Source organism: Cynocephalus volans, chromosome 2, assembly GCF_027409185.1.
Source record: "Cynocephalus volans isolate mCynVol1 chromosome 2, mCynVol1.pri, whole genome shotgun sequence".
Classification (NCBI taxonomy): domain Eukaryota; kingdom Metazoa; phylum Chordata; class Mammalia; order Dermoptera; family Cynocephalidae; genus Cynocephalus; species Cynocephalus volans.
The window spans coordinates 60,448,379-60,467,586 of NC_084461.1; the positions used below are offsets into that span (position 1 = coordinate 60,448,379).

Here is a 19,208-nt window from a genome sequence, read left to right on the forward strand (position 1 = left end):
AGTCAGCCTGAGTGATGGCAGCCATACTGTGCTTTCTTCCAGAAACCTATTTTAGAAACTTGGAAGAGAAGTTGACCCAGAACAAGCTTATCCTGAAGGAAGAATTAAGAACCTTGCTTCATTTGTGTGAGTCCCGGGATGATGTGGAGCTGGCTAAAAAGGTCATTTCCAGGTGAGGCATTTCCTTAGAATTCTGCCAGCCTATATCTCTTCTCACTCTGTGACTTTCCCTGAGCAATCTTAGTCACTTCTGAGGTTTTAGCTGTAACCTCCACGCTGATGACTTCCAAATCTCATGTCCAAATGCCTGCTTTGAACTCCAGACATTTGTATTTATTCATTGAGCAAACACTGGGTTTCTGCTACATGCCAGGGGCTATGGATAGAAAAACAGATAATTTATGTCCAAAGAATTCCCCAACCAATTCACTAACTCCACTTACACATCCCCTAGGTCTTCAAATTCAACATACACAAATTTATTCCTCTTCCTGTGTTGTTTATCTCACTGACTGGTCACCTAGGATGTATTTTGGAGCCTCTTTCTCCTAATCTCTTTTGCCTTTCTTCCCAAATGGGATAAGAAATCCTACTGCTTCCACTTCCTTGGTATCTCTCATCTCTAGCCTTCCTCTCTCGGTCCCCAGTATCTTAGTTCAGGCTTCAGTGTCTCTCTTGGAGATCATTTCAGTGGACTATTTTCCATCTTCTGGCCTGTTATACTTTTCCGATCCATAATTAGAGTTTCCCATATCAGAGAGAACTTGCATGTAATCATAGCCTGCTGTTGGGAAGCCCAGCAAAAGTTTTACTTGCCAGGGAGCAGTATGACACCCAGCAGGCTTCATTTCTGAAATTAAGTTTATTGCTTCTCTTTGCCATTCTTGAAAGATGTATTTCTATACATGGACCACATTTATATTGTCCAATTATAGAAAGAAATGCAAGATATTCATATATAGAATACTGGAAGATTATATACTAAATTTAACTGTGGATCTTTGGGAATTATAGGTTATATATTTTTTTGTTTGTCTAAGTGTGTATTTCTGATTTCTCAAACTTGCCTACAGTGGACATTATTAATTTTATAATATGAAAGCAATTAATGTTATTTTTTAAAGTAAAAGATAAAATTACACAAAATTTATTTAAAATTTGAAAAACACCAAAAAAGTAGAAAGAAGAAATGTACCACAAATCAAGTTGTTTGTCACTGTATATCAAACCACACCAGAATTTAATGGCTTAACACAGTGACTATTTATTATTTCTCACAATTCCAAGGGCCAGTAATCGAGGCCCATTTCTGCTGGGCTTTCTTTACTGGTGTCTGGTGAACTCACTCCCTTGTCTATAGTCATCTCGTAGCTGGGCTGTATTGAAAGGTCTAAGAAGGCTTCAGTGGCGTTTCTGATGCCTGCGTGCTCCTTCATGTGTCCTCTCCCTGTAATGCCTCACCATTCTAGCCTAGCCTGAGATGCACTGGCTCACAGCACAGGTGGGAGCTGCCAGGCCTTGCAGAGCCGCTCAGAATTGGTCATGGCAAGTTACCTGGCCAGGCCAAGGTCAAGGGGAGGGGAAATAGATTCCACCTCTGGGTGGAGGGAGTAGCATACACATATAGGGAGGGAAGGAATCGATGGCACGTCTGTGGGGCCTTATCCATTACTTCTAAGAAACTACTGTTAATATTTTTATTTTTTTGTTTCACAGATTTTTTTCCATGCAAAGATTTTGTGGTTTTGATTAGTTTTATATTACATAGTTGTAATTATTACTGTATATGGAATGACATTTCCTTGTTTTCTAAATTAGTATTATAGCATAAATGTTTTTTCTTGTTAATTATATCCTTAAAAATTATATTTTAATAGGAATACAATATTCATTGTATGTTAGGTATTTTAATTAACTGTGCCCCTGTTGTTGGGCATCTAAATTATTTCTAGTTTTCCACCAGTACAAATGATGCCATGATGAGCAACTCTCTGCATAAAACTTATTCTTTGTTTCCTTTTTGGGATCAGAGGGTATGAACTTTTTAAAGCTTGTTAATATAAACTGTCAGATTATTTTCCAAAAGGTTATGCTAATTTACAGTCACATGGTATCAGCAAACTTAATTCTATATTTCAATTTCAAAAAGTTAAGTTGTTTGAGACCCTCTAGTCTGTTTTCCTCTCATTCTTCTTTTTGTTACCCAAAGCTATCAGATGTTTATAAGGGTAGCAAAACAGAATAAAAATTCTGAACACTTTCTATTCTTATTTTTAAAATAAACATTCAGAGTGACTCATAATTCCTTTATTGATGCTAATCACTCTCTACCCAGTTGCTGTCTTTTCCCTCTGCTTGTGGACAGCTGGACAAGTGGGAAGATGGGTGGATCCACGTGTGGCCTAACCAACCTATTCTCTCTCTTCCTGAGACAGGCAGCCCATGGGTGGGAAAGGCGAGTCATGAGCTGGAACATAAGCTATTTATTGAGCCAAAAATGGGGAGAAAATTAATCTTATTCTTGACCAAATCTATTGTTTGGTTTGTAGGGGGTTTTTAGATCATTTTTGAACATTTCTCGTCAAGAAGGCAATTCATTATCTCATTGCCTTTCTAGCACTTTTGTTAGTGCGAAAGTCATTTTGAAGGTGAATGTCAAATCTGGAACACATTTGTTTTTAATATGGCACAAGTTTCTCATGAGACTATTTACTGAAAAAATGTTGATTTTAAAGATATTTTCCTCAGCATGCCTTAGATTTTATAAAAGCTAGCATATCTTGAAGACTTGCTGTGTGCCCAGCATGTTATTTCATTTAATCCTCACAAAAACTCTTTGAGTTGGGTTCTCTTCTTCTCTCCAGTTTACAGATGAGAAAACAGGCCTAGAGTGGTTAATTAATTTGCTCGTGGTTACACAGTTTGTAAGTAGAAGAGCTGAGATTTAAACCATCATTTTGGATTCAGGGGCCAAAAACTCTTAATCACTACACTGTGTTGCCTTTTAATAACTTAATTCATAAGTGTTGAAATAATGATTATTTGTAACTTCTATAATTGGATTATGAAATGTATCTTTAGAAGTATACATCGTTCTATTTGGTAATATATATGTTTAGAATAGACTAGCCAAAATGCTATTCCAACTTTCTTCAATGATTTCAACAGAAAGTAAAAAGTATTCTGTTTTGTAAAGTCAAAGCTTTTCCCCATAGTATTTTAGATTTCATTCACATAATAAATGAATCTTCCTAAAATCTTATTTACATGTAATATGAGGTGCTGCTTTTGTCACCAGATTGTCCTCTTGATGTCTAAAGCAGAAGGAATTGGTTTTTGAAAGTAAATTTATGCTGGTGCTTTACAGTTCTGCAGGTCTAACTGACAGACTGGTTGCCCGTAAAACTCTCAAGCCACATATAACGTGTCACTGTCCTTGAAATTACACTCTTCCTAAAACTTAAAATTTCAAAACAGCATTTAATTTGTTTAGTTAGGTGATCATAGGTCACATCTGACTTTACCAGACCTTAGAAAAGCAAAGAGTTTGCTATAAATTATAAGGCATGTCTGTTGGTTGTCTGCCGTCCTATATGGGGATGAAGCCAGCCTTGAGCACAGAGCATCGCTGCACTCCCCTCTTCTGTTCTCCTCTGGATGGGGCTCCTTCTGATGCACTTATAAATGTGAGATCCCTGCTGTTCCCTAACATATGCTCATACTCAGTTCCAGTGGGTAGTTGCTAAATTTAGAGAATGGTTGCAAAGTACATCCTTCTTCTCTTTCTTGTATTTCACAGGCCATGTGGGCCTCTAACAAACCCTGTTTATTTGTTTATTTGTTTGTTTGTTTGTTTGTTTAAATGCCAGGCATACTTCTGCACTCCAGGATTCCTATGATTGTCATCACATCTCTACTTTTCCCCCTCCAGACTGTGAGAGTACCTCATTCTTAATTGTGGCCCCAGTGCCTAGCAGAGTGCATGTTAGGTCTGTGTCTGTTCTTTTTCCTGCATCTCACTGAATCATTTTCTCATTTTCTTTACCAGGTACCACACAGAGAACAGAAATGTCACTTTGGGGGAATATAAGTTTGGACCACTTTTCATGAGACTGTGTTATGAGTTGGATCTTGAGGAATCTGCAGTGGAGCTCATCAAAGACCAGGTTATTGTTTCCTGATTGCTTTCCCTGCCAACGTGGTTTCCTTATGCCAAGGATATGGTGTTTTTGGTGAGGTCAGGAAAAGCATCTCTTCCATGTACATTATTCCTGGGTTAGATTCAGAGAAAGGCCACTGGGCTGAATGAATGAGCTCTTTCTTGCATTTTTAAAGTTTCTTTGGAGTCAGCCCACATAAAGAGGAGTAGGTCTCTATGGAGAGGTGTAGAAGAGATGTAGGTACAGATTACAAGAAACCTAGCTGTTTTGGATGTGTCGACCTGGGATGTACATTCTCTCAGGCACTTTCAGTAGAGGAGCATTTATGACAGGCTGCCATTTCAAGATTGCCATTCCTGTGCTTCACCTGAGCTCACTGTCATTTTTGTATTGTTACTTCTGGTTGAAGACTACATTTGTAAAGTGCTTTTCCATTTTCAAAATGCTTTCATATATTATGATTTCCTTTTCCTAAAATCAAAAATAAAATAATTATTTTTGCAGTTGTTTACTGAATGTTTACTGTGTCCTCAGCATTATGCTTATGCACATTATGTGTTTCATTTCATTTGTTTTCCACAATAGCCCTGATGAAGTAGATACTATTATCATTTCTTATGAGGAAACTGGGACCTAGAGACATAAATGTATCCATGGTCAGAAACACTTATTAAATTTTGGGCTTGGGGCTGGCCATAAGATACATCTTAGCATTTAGGAACTTCCTTAACAAACTAAATTGTTCTTCTGCCTCTTACTCTTTTGCATATAAAGTATTCTGTATGTGGTAGAACTGTTAAGTTTAGGCTTGCCCGTCTTCAAGGACACCCATGTATTAGAAAAATGTCCATAATATATTAGTAAGCAGAGAAAAGTAGTTTTAGAATGGTATAGTTTGATCCCATTTTTTTTCTAAAAAAAAAAATACATATTTACATTTTAGTATATGTGTATTAGAAATCTGGAAAGATACACATTAAACTACTGCTTATCTTTGGGGGTAGAATTATAAAAATTCTCAATTTTTGCCTTATATATTTTTGCACTGTTTGACTTTTTCTAATAAACATGTATAATGTTATAATTGAAAGAAAACCCAAATTTCACTGTAATAAATCACAGCCATAAATGTGGTGATAAAAACAGACAAAAAGAAAAAAAAAATGGAAGTAAAATTTTTTTCTTAACCTACTGTGTTTGAAAAATTCATGTATAAGTAAGTTTTCTGGAGCAGTAGAATGAACTGAATTAGAGTGACATAAGGCCTAATCCTGCTTCTACCCTAACTTGTGTTCCATACTCAAAACCATATAGTGCGGCCAATTTGGTAGCCACTGGCCACACTTATCAATTGAGCCCTTGGCCTGTGGCTAGACCAAATTTACATGTGTCGTAAGTGTGAAATATATGATGGGTTTCACATACTTGCTATGAAAAAGAGAATGCAAAGTATCATAATAATTTTTTATATTGATTATATATTGAAATTACATTTTGGATGTAGTGAGTTAAATAACATTACTGAATCTTTTTACATTTTTTAATGAGGCTACTTGAAAATTTAGAGTCACATTTCATAGCTCACACTTGTGGCTCAAGATACCTTTCCACCAGACAGGGCTGCTCTGGTGGCTTTCCATCACACTTAGAAGAAAACTCAGACTGCTGACCATGACCTAGAGGACTCCTTTTTGCTATCTCCTTTCCTACCACTCACCACCTTCCTTGCTCCCTTTTCTCTGGACCTGTTTGTTCTCTCTCAGACATGTAAGCTCGGTGCCTCTAAGAGGAGTGCTCTCCACCATCATCACAGAGGCTTTCTCCCTCAGTTCTTTGAGGTCTCCTAGAGAGCCTTCCTGGACCACCTCCCATTCATCCTCTCTGTCTCTCTGTCCTGCTTCATTGTTCTTTATAGCCCTTATTGATACCTGAAATTATATATATTTTTCCATTTTTTAAATTTAGTTATTCATTGTCTCCCTATCAGAAATTTAAGCTCCACTATATTATAAACCCCACCAGAGTTTAGGGAAGCGTGTATGTCTTGTTTATATTATTTCTTTATTCTCAGTGCCTAGAACAGGATCTGTGTGGTAGGCTCTCAAAAAAGAAAAAACTTGAGCAAGGTATTTAGTGGCATATTTGAATATGATGTGTCACATTACCGTGGAATTCAAAATGTAGAGAAGACTTTGGGGAGATGTTGGTCAAAGGGTACAAAATTTCAGTTAGATAGAAGGAATGACTTTAAGAGATCTGCTATAAGACATGTTGAGTATAGTTAATAACAATGTATTCTTCAAAATTGCTAAGTTTTAAGTGTTCTCACTGCAAAAAATGATAAGTATGTAAAGTAATGCATATGTTAATTAGCTCAACTTAGCCATTCCACAATATATACATATTTCAAAACAACATGTACTCGATAAATATATACACTTTTTATTTGTCAATTAAGATGAGTAAATACAAGTTGAAAAAAGTGTTGAGAACCACTGTTTTATTGAATTATTTCAAAAAGTGAGTAATCAGTGCAAATTATCTGTTTGCCCAAAGAGGACCGTAGTTGTGTGAGATCCTCCTGCCTTAGTCCTCAAGTATATTTATAGCTGCCATTTCATGTTAACAGCTCACACCCAGGTTTCAGGACCACCTTGCCAAGGTTAATTGACTTGCTTCTTTTCTCTGAAGCCTGGCAGAGCGACATTTCATAAAGGCATTCTTCACTATGTTTGTGAAACCCAGAGATCTCTTGTAGTACCTCTTGCTCTCATTCATTGTGTCCATTCCCAAAGGCATGACAGCCAAGACAGTGGGCAGCATTTTAACTTTTTTCAAAAAGAAGTCTTTGGCATACAGAGATTTATTAGAGAAGGCAGGAGGCCAAATGAATAAGGTATGCAGAAAACTAAGTCTTGGATAGATAAGATATAGTATAAGTAACTCCTTAACAGTTTTAACTTTTAACCAAATGTATTGTTTTTCTTCATTAGCATTTACGAGGTTTCTTCTCAGACTGCACGTCATACAATATTTTGATGGATATGTTATTTATCAAAGGCAAATATAAAAGTAAGTACTACAATTCATGTTTGCTGAAAAATTTTGCTGTCTTTGCTGATATAGCAATTGGAAAAAAAAATGGACCATACAAAAATGATTCTTGTATTCCTGATGAGTGGCCGAATTATGGAAACCTTATTCTTTATGTTTGAAAACACTATTACATTGCACATTGTACCTTAAACTAAACATCCCAGATTTTACATATGCTAAAATTGTAGCACGTGTTAAAATATTAGTTCCTTCTGCCTGACCTGATAATTTATTTTAACATTTAGTTCATAGTTACATAACTTTGAGAAATAGCCTTGATTATACTGAAATATGCTTTTTAGTAGATGATGCTGAACAAATTAGAGCTTCGGGGACCAACAATAGGGGAACTCTGACCTTGCTATAGTGTATTTAACACTGCTGGCCCACTCCTCACTTTTGGCAGGTGCATTGGAAGTACTGATAGAAATGAAAAACCAAGATGTGAAGTTCAGCAAAGATACCTATGTCCTTGCTTTTGCAATTTGCTACAAACTGGTAAGACTATTTCCCCTTAACTTTCAGAGCATTGTGGGTAGTGTTTGAGAGAGGATTTTTTTTTCTCTGCAAATAAAATTCAGTTCCTCTGAAGGCTGTTTTCCATCTGGTGCAAATATTTCAATTTTAAATGTATTGTTTTTAGAAAACTCAAGTTAGCTATATCAGACCGTTTTATCATAGGAAAAGCAATTTTATCTTACCATCTATCACCCTTTGCTGGTGATTGTGTAGACAGTGAGAACAAGAGGTAGTGTGTGGGGTTCAAGCTCTACCTTAGAGTCATCTTGAATGCTGGTCTGTACTAGATTCCATGTTGTCCTGTCCTGTGGAAATCTTACCATCCTTCAGTGGCAAACTCAAGATCTACTTTATCCTCATCTGTGGAGTTTTTTTTGATCACCAAAGCTGGAAGTGATGTTTATCTCCTCCAAATATCCCTTGATTGTGCTCTATTTGTATCACATACCTGGTACTTCTAACATTGCCTAGTGTTGCAGTTAGTAGATGCAGGTTCCATTCTTCCCACTAGAGTGTGAGCTCCTTGAGGCTTCTTTTTATCCCAGCACTTAACACAGTGCCTGGTACCCAATAGGTCTTTAATAAATGTATGTGACATTCAAATGAATAAATTCTTATATCATTATCTTACCAGGATTGTTTCTTACACATAGAAACTATTTCTTGAATATTCATGGAATGAATGAATAATAACTGTAATAGTGAAATGACCAAGGTTCTTTACTGTAGCAATTTATACCATTTAAAATTTGTAAATCTGGATAACCAAACCTTTTTATGCTGAAAAGAAGGGACCAAACAAAGCAGAAGACCATGGGCCATTGAAAAACTTTCCTAAAGAGTTTAGCAGTATCAGCTTTCCAAAACAAGGGGGCCAGCTGAGTTATAGTGGATGTATTAATCCATTTTGTGTTGCTTATTACTGGGAACTGGGTGATTTATAAAGAAAATGACATTTATTGCTTATAGTTTCTGAGGCTGGGAAGTCCAAAGTCCATCTGGTGGTGGTGACAGCGACCCAGGGGTCTCATTGCAAGATGGTGGAAGCAGAGAGAGCAGAGAGAGACAGACTCTCCTCTTCTTTTAAAGCCCTCAGAACCACACCCCTGACCACCATTTTCAACCCATTCACTACCGCATGGTCCCACAATCCAATCACCTCTTCAAGGCTCCACCTTTCAATTACTGTAATAGGATTTCCCACCCTCTTAACAGTCACAGTGGGGACTAAGTTTCTAACACATAAAACGTGGGGGATACAATTCAAGCTTCAATGAGTTTTGGAGGGACATAATTCAATCCAGTACAGTGGAAAAAAAACCCGACTGGAAATTGAGAAACTGGGAATCCAGGCTCAACTTTATTAACAGGCTTATATAGCTCTGAACTGATCACTTACCTCATTTGTGAAATGAGAGGATTCGATTCAGGGGTCAACAAACTTTTCTATAAAAGACCAGATAATAAATACTTTAGGCTTTGGGGGTCACATACAGTCTCTCCTGTATAAAGTCTCCGTCACATATTCGTTTTTATTTTTACAAGCCTTTGAAAATGTAAGAACCATTCTTATCTGTAGGCTGGATTTGTCTCAAAGGCAATAATAGTTTGCTGACCTCCAGATTAGATAATCCTTTCCAGTTGTATAATTCTATGATTCTGTGAAATGGGAGGCCAACAAAACACACAACACTAGAGCATCAGTCATTCAGCATTGTGATTCCCAATATTCTGGCCTACTTAGGAATGCCTCCCTGAGTATATACTGAAGTGGAGAGAATTTAATTCTGCTACTTAGGTAGGGCCAGAGGAATATTTTCCCCTGTCTTATGTCCAAGAATAACTTGTTTCACTCATTGGAGATGAGTTGGAAAACTGAGCTGGTCAAGTCAATTCTGGGAACTGTCCTCTCTCATCAAATTCAGTCTTTATTTTGAGGATTTAGGCTGAGTCATGCCATCACAGGTAGACATAGATGCACAGCTGAAGCTGCTCTCATAAACCTGATCCACTGTGACGTGCACAAAGGAAGAGGATTTGGTTTTAGCATTGCTGTTTTGCTGGTTTGTGTGTGACTCATATTAATGGCTTTTTTTTCCCCCTAAGGTTTCTGTTTTCATGGGAGTCTTTCATAATTTATGTTTAAGTTAGTGTTCATGTTTTCAAACATTTAAGTTATTTGGATGTTTTCAGACTGGAAATCCCCCCCAGGAAAAGTTTCCTAGTGTTGCTGAGCTTTACTATGCTATTTAATACAGTAGCAGGCTGACTCTACACTTACATTTTGGTGCCTGTATCTAGAGACTAGCCTGCCCAGATACAAAGAGACCTGTATGTTTGCTGGTGAAAAGTGCCCCAAGTCAGAAAATAGAGAGCTTTAATAATAAAGTTAATTTATATTTGAAAATAGTCTCCATATGGAGTTTAATTTTTTCAGTACCTTAAGATAGGCTCTAGGAAATTCTTACAAAAGGAAATCTGAGATATTGAGCACTGTTAATCATTTTATTAAACTTAAAAGTTCATGACATTTATCAAGCAATCCTGTCTCCACACAGAATAGTCCCGAATCTTTTAAAATCTGTACTACATTAAGAGAAGAAGCTCTAATCAAAGGCGAAGTTCTCTCCAGGAGAGCATGTTGTTTTGTGGTGGCATTAGCTCTGAATCAGGTAAGGATTTGGGCTGCCCATTAGTAAACTGGGAGTAGGCAAGACTTTACTACTTTCATTTGTTCTTGCTTTTATTTTATCTTTTCCTTCTGACTGTATTGTAAGGAAAAAATCCCCACAAAGAGACCAAGGCCTTTGTTGCCATGGCAACCTATGCTTGCAAAGAATGTTTCCATTTACAGTTGAGCACCTAACATGCCTTTCTATTTAGAAGGGGTTGGCCAAGATCCTGTGGAGAATCAGGAGGGAAGCTGCACTCTGGTAGAAATTTCTCAAGTAATTAACAGGAAAATTGCAAATGATCAGTTTATTATGTAACATTCTCAGAGAGCAGTTTAAAGGCTGAATTCACCTTAGATGAGTGAGGACTTCTGGGTCAGTCCATTGCAGAAGTGCGGTTCATCATCTGTTTCACAGTTAGACCCAATTACTATTATTTGGATGAGCCTTCAGCAGTCATTTAGCCTCCCCCATTACTGGACAGATGGAGGCACCTGAGGCCTAGAGAGAAGAGGGGACCTCACTGAGGTCACACCTCAGTGAAGGACACAGAGCTAGAACCCTGGAACACCCTCTCTTGATGAGCCACAACTATGAGATGCCCTATTTTGAGGCCTAAAAAATATGAAATACTTAACATGTTTGACATATAGTAAGAGGAAATTTTATGGCAGAAAAGTAATAACCAAGCCTGGGTTATTTACCCAGCTGGTAAAATATGGCAGGAGAAATTCATTAGAAATCAAAATATCAGGTTGATCCATTTCCATAAATTGCTGGGAAAAGTCATTGAAGAACAAAGATTTAAGAGGATACACACTTACCAGGCTTCCACTGGGTCACAATTATTTCTTAAACTTTCTAAGTTTCTGTCTCTGTCCAGGGAAATTGTCTTGCCTTCTTAATCTGCCATGAGCTGAGTGAGATGAATTGAAGTCTATTCTAAGGCATGTGTTTCTATTTCCTTTTGTAACTCCTGTAGTTTTTGCTTTATGTGGGTGTAAATTATACCATTTGGTGCACCACTGATATACATCATCATTATATTATCATTGTGAATTTCTCACTTTAGCATCATAAAGTGCCTCTCTTAGTCATATCTAATGCGTTTGCCCTGAATTCAACCTTATCTAATATTAATATGTCCACCTCTGTTGTGTGAGTTTGTGCTTTTGTCTCTTTGTTTTGATTAGGTTTGCATTTGCCTGATATACACCTTTTCCTATCTTTTTTTTTGGCAGTCTTTCTGAATTGTTTTATTTTAGGTGTATCTCTTAAATACTGCATAAATTTCAACTTAGCTTTATAACACGATGCTAGTCTTTCTTTCAGTAGAACCCATTTATATTTATGTGATCTTAGGTCTCATTTTATTTGATGCTTTCTGTTTTTTTAACTTTTAAAAATCTTATGCCGTGTGGTTGTTTTCTGTGGTTTGTACTTTTTGCTCTAGTGTTTACTTTAAAACCATAAGTTTTTAATTTTCTTAATCGTCTAATTCCTTTAACAATCCTATTAAGTTCCTAGTATAAGTAACGGTAAAATTAGCACATTTCCTTTCTTTTACCTTATTTCTATTACCTTATTTTCCTCTTCCACCCAATTTTAGTTGATATTGTGTCTTTCATAGTGTTCACTTTTCTTTTAAATATACTTACTTTGTCAGCTTTAAATGATATTTTTTTATATATCATTATATATATATAATAAAGATGAGGAAATGGGGGTACTTTCTCTATCTCCTTTTTCCCTTTCGTCCTGACTTATGTTAGTATTCTTATTTCTTCATTGTCTAGGTGAACAACATTTACACTTTGTTCTGTAATGTGCTTTAGTTGTATACACAGCTAAATGGGTTCATTGTTCACTGCTAGTTGTTTTGCTGTTGTTTTCCAGGCTTCTCTTTGTTGGCTGAAGTGTGTCTTATAGTAAATTTTTCAGGGGAACAATGTTCCCTGAGTTCTTGATATTTAAAATTATTTTATCTCCTGGGGTTTTTTTTGTACTTGAACTGTAGTTTGGCCAGATTTAAAATTTTTAGGTGATGCTTGCTTTTCTTAAAGTTTTCTTAGACTTTGCTCTTCTGTCTTCTAGTAGAGAATTGTTGTGAAGAAATCTGAGGCCTGTCTGATTTTTTCCCACTTCTGATTGACATGATCTTGTTCATTTTTCTTATTTCTGTCTTCTATATCCATGGAAACATTTTATATTGGGGTTTCTTCATCTGCTAAATGTTTTGTTACTTGGTTTAACTGTGTTCCCTTTTTTTGGTCTTGTCTTTATGGAGGTCATGTGCTGGTTCTTTTTTGATTATTCATCATTAACAAATGTGTTTCTCTTAGACCAGCCATTAACAGAAGATTCACATCAGGGAAAAAGAGACCAGAGCCCTGTTCTAAATCAGCATGATTTTTCTCTATATAACTTAGAGTTTTGTCCACAAGTATGTACAGGCTTTATTTCTCCCTGGCCAATGGGAATAGGCATTGAGGTGGTTTTCAGTGAGCAGTTTCTTCTCTGCTGCCTCCCAGAGACATAACTGCCTTTTGCAAATATAGCCTATCTATGGAAATCCTTCATTAGCCTTCCCTCCGCCACTACAAGGATCCAGAGAAGTTCTCCTTACTAGTCCTAAACTCTCTTCCCATCATTGTAAACAGGAATTTAGCTTTTGTACTTGAGGTCATGCCCTCCCCTTTGAGAACTGTACTTTGTCAGCTCTTTCTGAGACATGCAGCAGTGTCCCTTGTTTCTCTCTCCTGAATCTCCCCAGGTTCTATCTCCAGAGTTTCTTGCAGTGCTCCTACCTCTTCTGTGGTCTGAGGTTACTCTGTCCCAATTATGTCAAAGACAGGGTTTTCATTTGCTTCTCATTCCTGATTTTTTTTTTTTTTTAAAGCTGATTCCAATAAGAGAAGGAGAAATGCCAACTTTATGACTCCATTTAAAAACTGGACTCAGGAAGGTTGTTAAAATGTTCAATAATATGCCACTGGATGAAACATTTTATGGGATGTTTATTTTGGGTTACCAAACAACTTTTTTTCTTTGTGTTACTTCAAAACCCAGGGACCCCATGAACAGGAATATCCTCCTTTATGGTCTTTATGATAGCAGAGTAATGTTCTTGTTCTTTTTTCTAGAACCAGGTGGCAAAAGCTATGTCCATGTTTTCTCAAATCATGAATCCAGAAAGCGTAACCTGCACTAATTTAAATGTAAGTGACTTCTTTATGGTTTAAAGTAAGATTTGAGATGTAACAAAATGTTTAAATGTTTTGTCTGCGTACAGTGACTTGATCTCCCAAGGTCTTCATTCAATTCAAATGAACAGTCATTTATTTCTCTATGTGAAAGTTACAGTATCACCCTGTTGAGATGAGTAAACACAGCTGTTGATTCCAGGAGTTTATAAATAGGTGGGAAAGGTAGATATGCTCAGGAATAAAACATGGCTAGATGCTGCATATATGAGACATGACTAAGAAGGCTGTAGATGTAGAAAGAAGGAGGGAATGGAGATGGACTCTCCAGTCTCTTTACTGGGCCTTAAAAGAAAGCTGCATGCTAATTGCATCCCATCCATGGCACCTAACTTATGGCATCTTTGTGATTAATGAGCACCTATAGTGCATAAAATAGTGTCTGACACATGGTAAGCATTGAGTAAATGCTAAGCTACTTTCATTCTTATTATGTTGCCAGTCTGCCATGGCCCGTTCGCCACGGCCCATCTGCCCCACTGACTTATCTGGGCTACCTGTGTGACTTGTTTGGGGCCTTGTTGTCGGGGTCAGCAAGGGGCTGCACTCTACCACCAAGACATGCAAAACCTTAATCCCTAAAACTGAACAAAGAACAACATTTTAAATTCCTCACAGATTCACAGGATTCACACCAATAATAAAGTTCAAAGCATGTCCTATTATCACTCCCAATTTTTGAGCAGCAAGTCACCTAAACCTTCTTGGACCAATGGAAAAAAGAACTATTTTGTCGTTAAAGACACAACAGCCCCCATTCAGCGAGCCCCTACTGAGGCACTACTTGTATGCTGAGTCCATCTGTCTTGTGGGAGGTTGCAAAAGAAAAGCCCCTAACTTTCAAGAGCTTGTAATCTCCTGAAACAGTCAAGGGGTTGAGATGAGGAAAACATTTTCAAAAGAACAGAAATGTGTAAACACTAGTGTGGCACAAACTAGGATAACAGATCAGAGCCGGTGGAGTAGTCCAAGATGGGGGAGTGAAGGGAAAGACAGGGCTGGCCAGTGGGAGCAAACTGAGGGGACCGTAGGGAGGAAATCATTGTTGAGCAATGTTCTGGAGGAGGACAGGGCAATGGGAGTGGAGGGATAGAGGTAGAAGGGAATTCTTTGTTGAGAGATTGTTTTTGGTGAGCCTTCTGTTTAAAAAAATATAAACTATTAATTGTTGCCACCTCTTTCTGGCTCTGAGTCCTTAGGTAAGTTACTTCACCTCTAAGGACCCTAATTTCCTTTGATCTGAAACAGTAATTTTGACTCTTCCATCAAAGTTTTTCTTCCTGAATGATTCCAACTGCAGTATAATTATTCTATCTGCTAGCTCTCCCTCAAACCCTCCAAGTCCCATTTTCTCAATTAACACAGAAAACATAAACTCCTTGACAGCAGGAACTATCTCCACCAGTGTTCTATTTTTAGCCCCTGAGGGGGAAAAAAAAGCCTGGCAGAATGGGTATTCATTATGCATTTGTTGAATGAATGAAATATCTAGAAAATTGGTGGTAATAGTAGCTATCCTTTTGTTGTAAGGATTGAAAGAAATAATGCAGATAAAGTAATTAGCATAGTACCTGGCAGGTAGTCAGTGTTCAAAGAATGTTTGCTAATAATGATAGTCTTTGTTTGACATGAGGTTAAGTTGAATAAAAAGAAATATTCACTTGTAACAAATTGTAGAATCCAATAGGAATTAGGCATAACTCCAAGCTTCCGGGGCCACGGGAGAAATGGTAACACTTAAATATAATGATAAAGATAAAGATAAAGATAAAGATAATGTACTTAGGCTACACTTAAAGTAGCTCCTTGACTTGGTGTTGTCAGCACCACGCTCACCCAGTGAGCTAACCGGCCATCCCTATATGGGATCTGAACCCGTGGCCTTGATGTTATCAGCACCACACTCTCCTGAGTGAGCCACGGGCCAGCCCGATAATGATGATTTTCAGTTCTGCCCATAGTGGTTATCCTCAAATCTTACCCCCACACCAGTGCACAGATGACTTTCAAAAGAAGGACTAGATAAGCCTTTATGGTAAACTTTGGAGACTTTTTTGGTTGGACAAGAAGTCTGAGATAAGAATACCTTATGTTGGACCTCACATTAACTTTTCAGAATGCTTTTTCACATGAAGGAAGGATGAACCAGGCAGATAGAGACAGTGATAATGGAGAACCTGGAAAAAAAAAAGAGATGAGTTTTGAAGGAAAGAGACTAAATATTAGAAAAATATCCACAAAGAGACTTGAGTTTACAAAGGGCAGGTACCTGGAGAGGGGATGAGTGTCAAAGCTGTCAGTTCAGAGCTTATCTGTATGCACCCTGCAATGGGTCTGATATGAACCGATGAATGCCAAAGGGAAGTAAGAGAACTCAGAAAGGAGTTTGTAAGGCTTTAAGGGTGAGGCAGAGGAAACATGAGAAAAGACAGGGAAGGAATAGTAACTGTGTAGAAATCCAAGAGGGCTGAGAGCCCTCCCTGCCATACCCCACTGCAGATAGCCCCTATTTTAAGACTGGGGGCCAAAGCAGAAACTGCATGTCAGAGCAGGTGGGTCAGCCTGCAGAGTTCACAGGCTCAGGCAGGTCTGAGAGGCCAAGGCTGGCAAAGGTCCAGAGTCCAAAAATTCAGGTCTTTTGAACCAACAATACCAGTAAGCCTGGTCTTCCAGCAGATACCATACATCTTTGATCATCTTCTTTACTTCCTACTGGATATGGACAGCTCTGGTATCCCAGAATATAATTGCTTCTGAGAGAGAGAGTAGCCTGGAGATGTGCTAATTTCATGATGAACAGAAGTTGAATTGCTGAGATTGGCAAAAGACTCTTCCACTAAAGCTAACGCTATTTAAGTGGTATCAGGTAGGAAAGAAATATAGGAGAGCATGGGGAGAGCATTTGGATCATTAATAGCTTTTCCCAGAGTTGAAGTGAAGTTGGGGGGATTAATAAGGATTGGTGGTGAGAAGTTTAAGAGAGAGAGATAGGTAGGGTTTTAATTTAATTTAGCTAAGGTAACATTGCTAGGTTCCTTACATTTATTAGTTCATTTTATACAACCCTGTCAAAACATTATTTCTCCATATTACAGATTGGAAAATGAAGGTTCAAGGATAAGTAAATTATCCAAATTCTCACAGCTAATTAAGTAGCAGAGTCAGGATTTTAACACAAACAACTCTATGAAGCCTAGGGTTTCCCCACCACTCCAGACCTATAGAGATGAGGAGGATTGTGCCTTCTTTATCCAGGACTGGGACTAGCTGCTCCTCCAGAATAAGGAAAAGAACATAGGACTGGACGTCAAAAATCATGATCTGCCACTATCACGGGTAATTCACTTCTGTGGATTTAGATTCCTCATCTTTTTTGGTCCTTGCCTATCTCTCAGTTATTACAAGAATCTAGCAGTGATTTTTTTTCAAACAAGAAAGTGCTTTGGTGGACATAAAACATGAGCATGCCAAGAGTGAAGCTGTCCATTCCCAGTAGGAGGAGAAATGCAGAGCATGTGGACAGAGCATAGTGCTCGTGGGCCAGGGAGTGGGAGCAGCTCCTTTTCTCTGACAATTGGAAAGGAAAGTTAGCCAAGAAACAGGGTGGGATGGGAATGTTTCAGGCAAGGACTATGTAAGGAACCTTGAATTGATCTTGAATATGAATCATCCTCTCCACGAACTGTGTTACAGAATTACCCACTATTTGGAAACTTAAAGGTAGTTTTATTGTTTAAAAATTCTCAGGAAATTCTTCCAAATGTCCAATCTGAATTTCTCATGTTACATTATAAACCTGTTTCATTTTCTTCAGGGATGTTGAAAAAGAGATGGTTGCCATTCTCAACTTTAGTAATCTTTCAAATTCTGGGCCCCTGTTATTAGAGCATGTTTTTTAAAAATGACTTAATGGGCCTTAGCTTCTCCAAAGCTGAGTCATCTGCTTGAAATCCTTCAAGGCAATTTGTCAATTATTAAGAAATGGAAAACTGACAAATAGTAGAGAGGCTGTTCAGTCAGTATTAGCAAATAAATGAAGTGTTTTTTTCTGATCTACTTTAAAAATTAATGCCTTATGCTAAAATCTTTTGATGCTGCCAATTGGAATTTGTACTTACCTAATTTTCCTTCTAACTTAATTTTCTTTTTATCTAAATTGCTCCTGCTGCCAATATGACACAGAGGGGCTGGGTTCCTATTTTCCCAGCTAAAACTTGCTCCCTACTGCCTCAGTTTAGCAAGATGATCTCATCAAGGCACACATGTGTTGACTCTGCCCCTTTAGTCTGAATTTAAACCCATCAGTCTCAAAAGAACTATAGGCCCTCTTTAGCAATGCTGCTCAGTATCAAAGGGTTAATTTCCACTTCCAAATATGTTTGAAAGCAGCAGAGAACAACACTGATTCTGTTTGAATTCTAATAATTTCTCTAGAAATCTGGCATTTCTCCAAGTGGAGATTCATTTTGGAAGTGAATTTACCTTGCAGGGGAATTGACAAGTGGTTAGTTTTGCTGTTTTTATTATTATTTGTTAACACAGTGTTTTAACACTCTTTTCCAAGTCTCCTAGGCTGCACAGGTAGGAAAGGAGACAGGGCTTATTTCCATTATTCCATGATGTCATCAGGGACCTGGCCTTTTTCTGTATTTCCACTCTGCCATCCTAAGAATATTACTTCTATACATTATGTCCCTGTTCTAACAAGAAGTAGGGAAAATGGGAGAGGACAAAAAAAGTTGGTCCCTTTTAAAGATGCTTTTCCAAATGTCTCACCCAACAACTTGTACTTACATGTTATTGGCCAGAACCTAATTTCACGAGCACACTTAAATGCAAAGAAAACTTAGAAATACAGTCTTTGAGTCCTGTACATGACAGCATCAATTAAAGTTAGGGAGTTCTGTTATCAAAAAAGAAGGGGAGAATGGATATTGGTTAGCAAACTAGCAGTCTTTACCACACTATGATATTCTGCTTCAAATGCAACAAACTTTAAAAGAAAATAAAAGAAACAAAAATGCAAATTTCTGTATGCTAAGGGCTTCTGTTCCCTTTTTTGGTCAAAGGTTTCCAGTGACCAAAATGATTTGGTCAGTCATTTCCTAAGTCCTCAGAAAATCAGAGAGGCAGGGAGTATGTGTTCTTTAAATAGTTTTTCTTACCAAAATTGCCCCTGTTCCTTTCTAATTCAATTCCTCTAGTCTTTTATTTGAAATCTGTAAGATTCAAGCAGTGTGTCATACCCTGCTTCAGTTTTCCTCAACTGTACCCTGAGTCTTTGGTTTGAGACAAGCCCCTAGCTTTAAAATTTCTCTTTATCTTTCGTGTAACTGCCTCATGCATATTGCCCTTCATCAGTTTATTTTAAGGTAGTGAACCTTATTCTTGAAATCCCTACTGAATCAAAGATGGTTGCTGGAGGTAGGGAGAGAAATTGGGAAAGCAGATGAAGAAAAGTTGAAATCTCCCAGGAGCGCATAATTTCTGGCATAGGG

At 37.7% G+C, this 19,208-nt stretch overlaps 1 protein-coding gene across 3 annotated transcripts in view; it reads left to right on the forward strand.

The window, feature by feature from the left end:
• PTCD2 (pentatricopeptide repeat domain 2) overlaps positions 1–19,208 on the forward strand; it is a 32,173-nt gene that overhangs the window by 4,806 nt on the left and 8,159 nt on the right. For 2 of the 3 annotated variants that reach the window (XM_063087102.1, XM_063087103.1), the window contains exons 2-7: positions 43–172; positions 4,049–4,166; positions 7,154–7,232; positions 7,663–7,754; positions 10,334–10,447; positions 13,591–13,665. In XM_063087102.1, coding sequence (XP_062943172.1) covers positions 43–172; positions 4,049–4,166; positions 7,154–7,232; positions 7,663–7,754; positions 10,334–10,447; positions 13,591–13,665 — 608 coding nt within the window. The remainder of the gene's footprint in view (positions 1–42; positions 173–4,048; positions 4,167–7,153; positions 7,233–7,662; positions 7,755–10,333; positions 10,448–13,590; positions 13,666–19,208) is intronic. The other variant, XM_063087104.1, reaches the window with a different exon arrangement.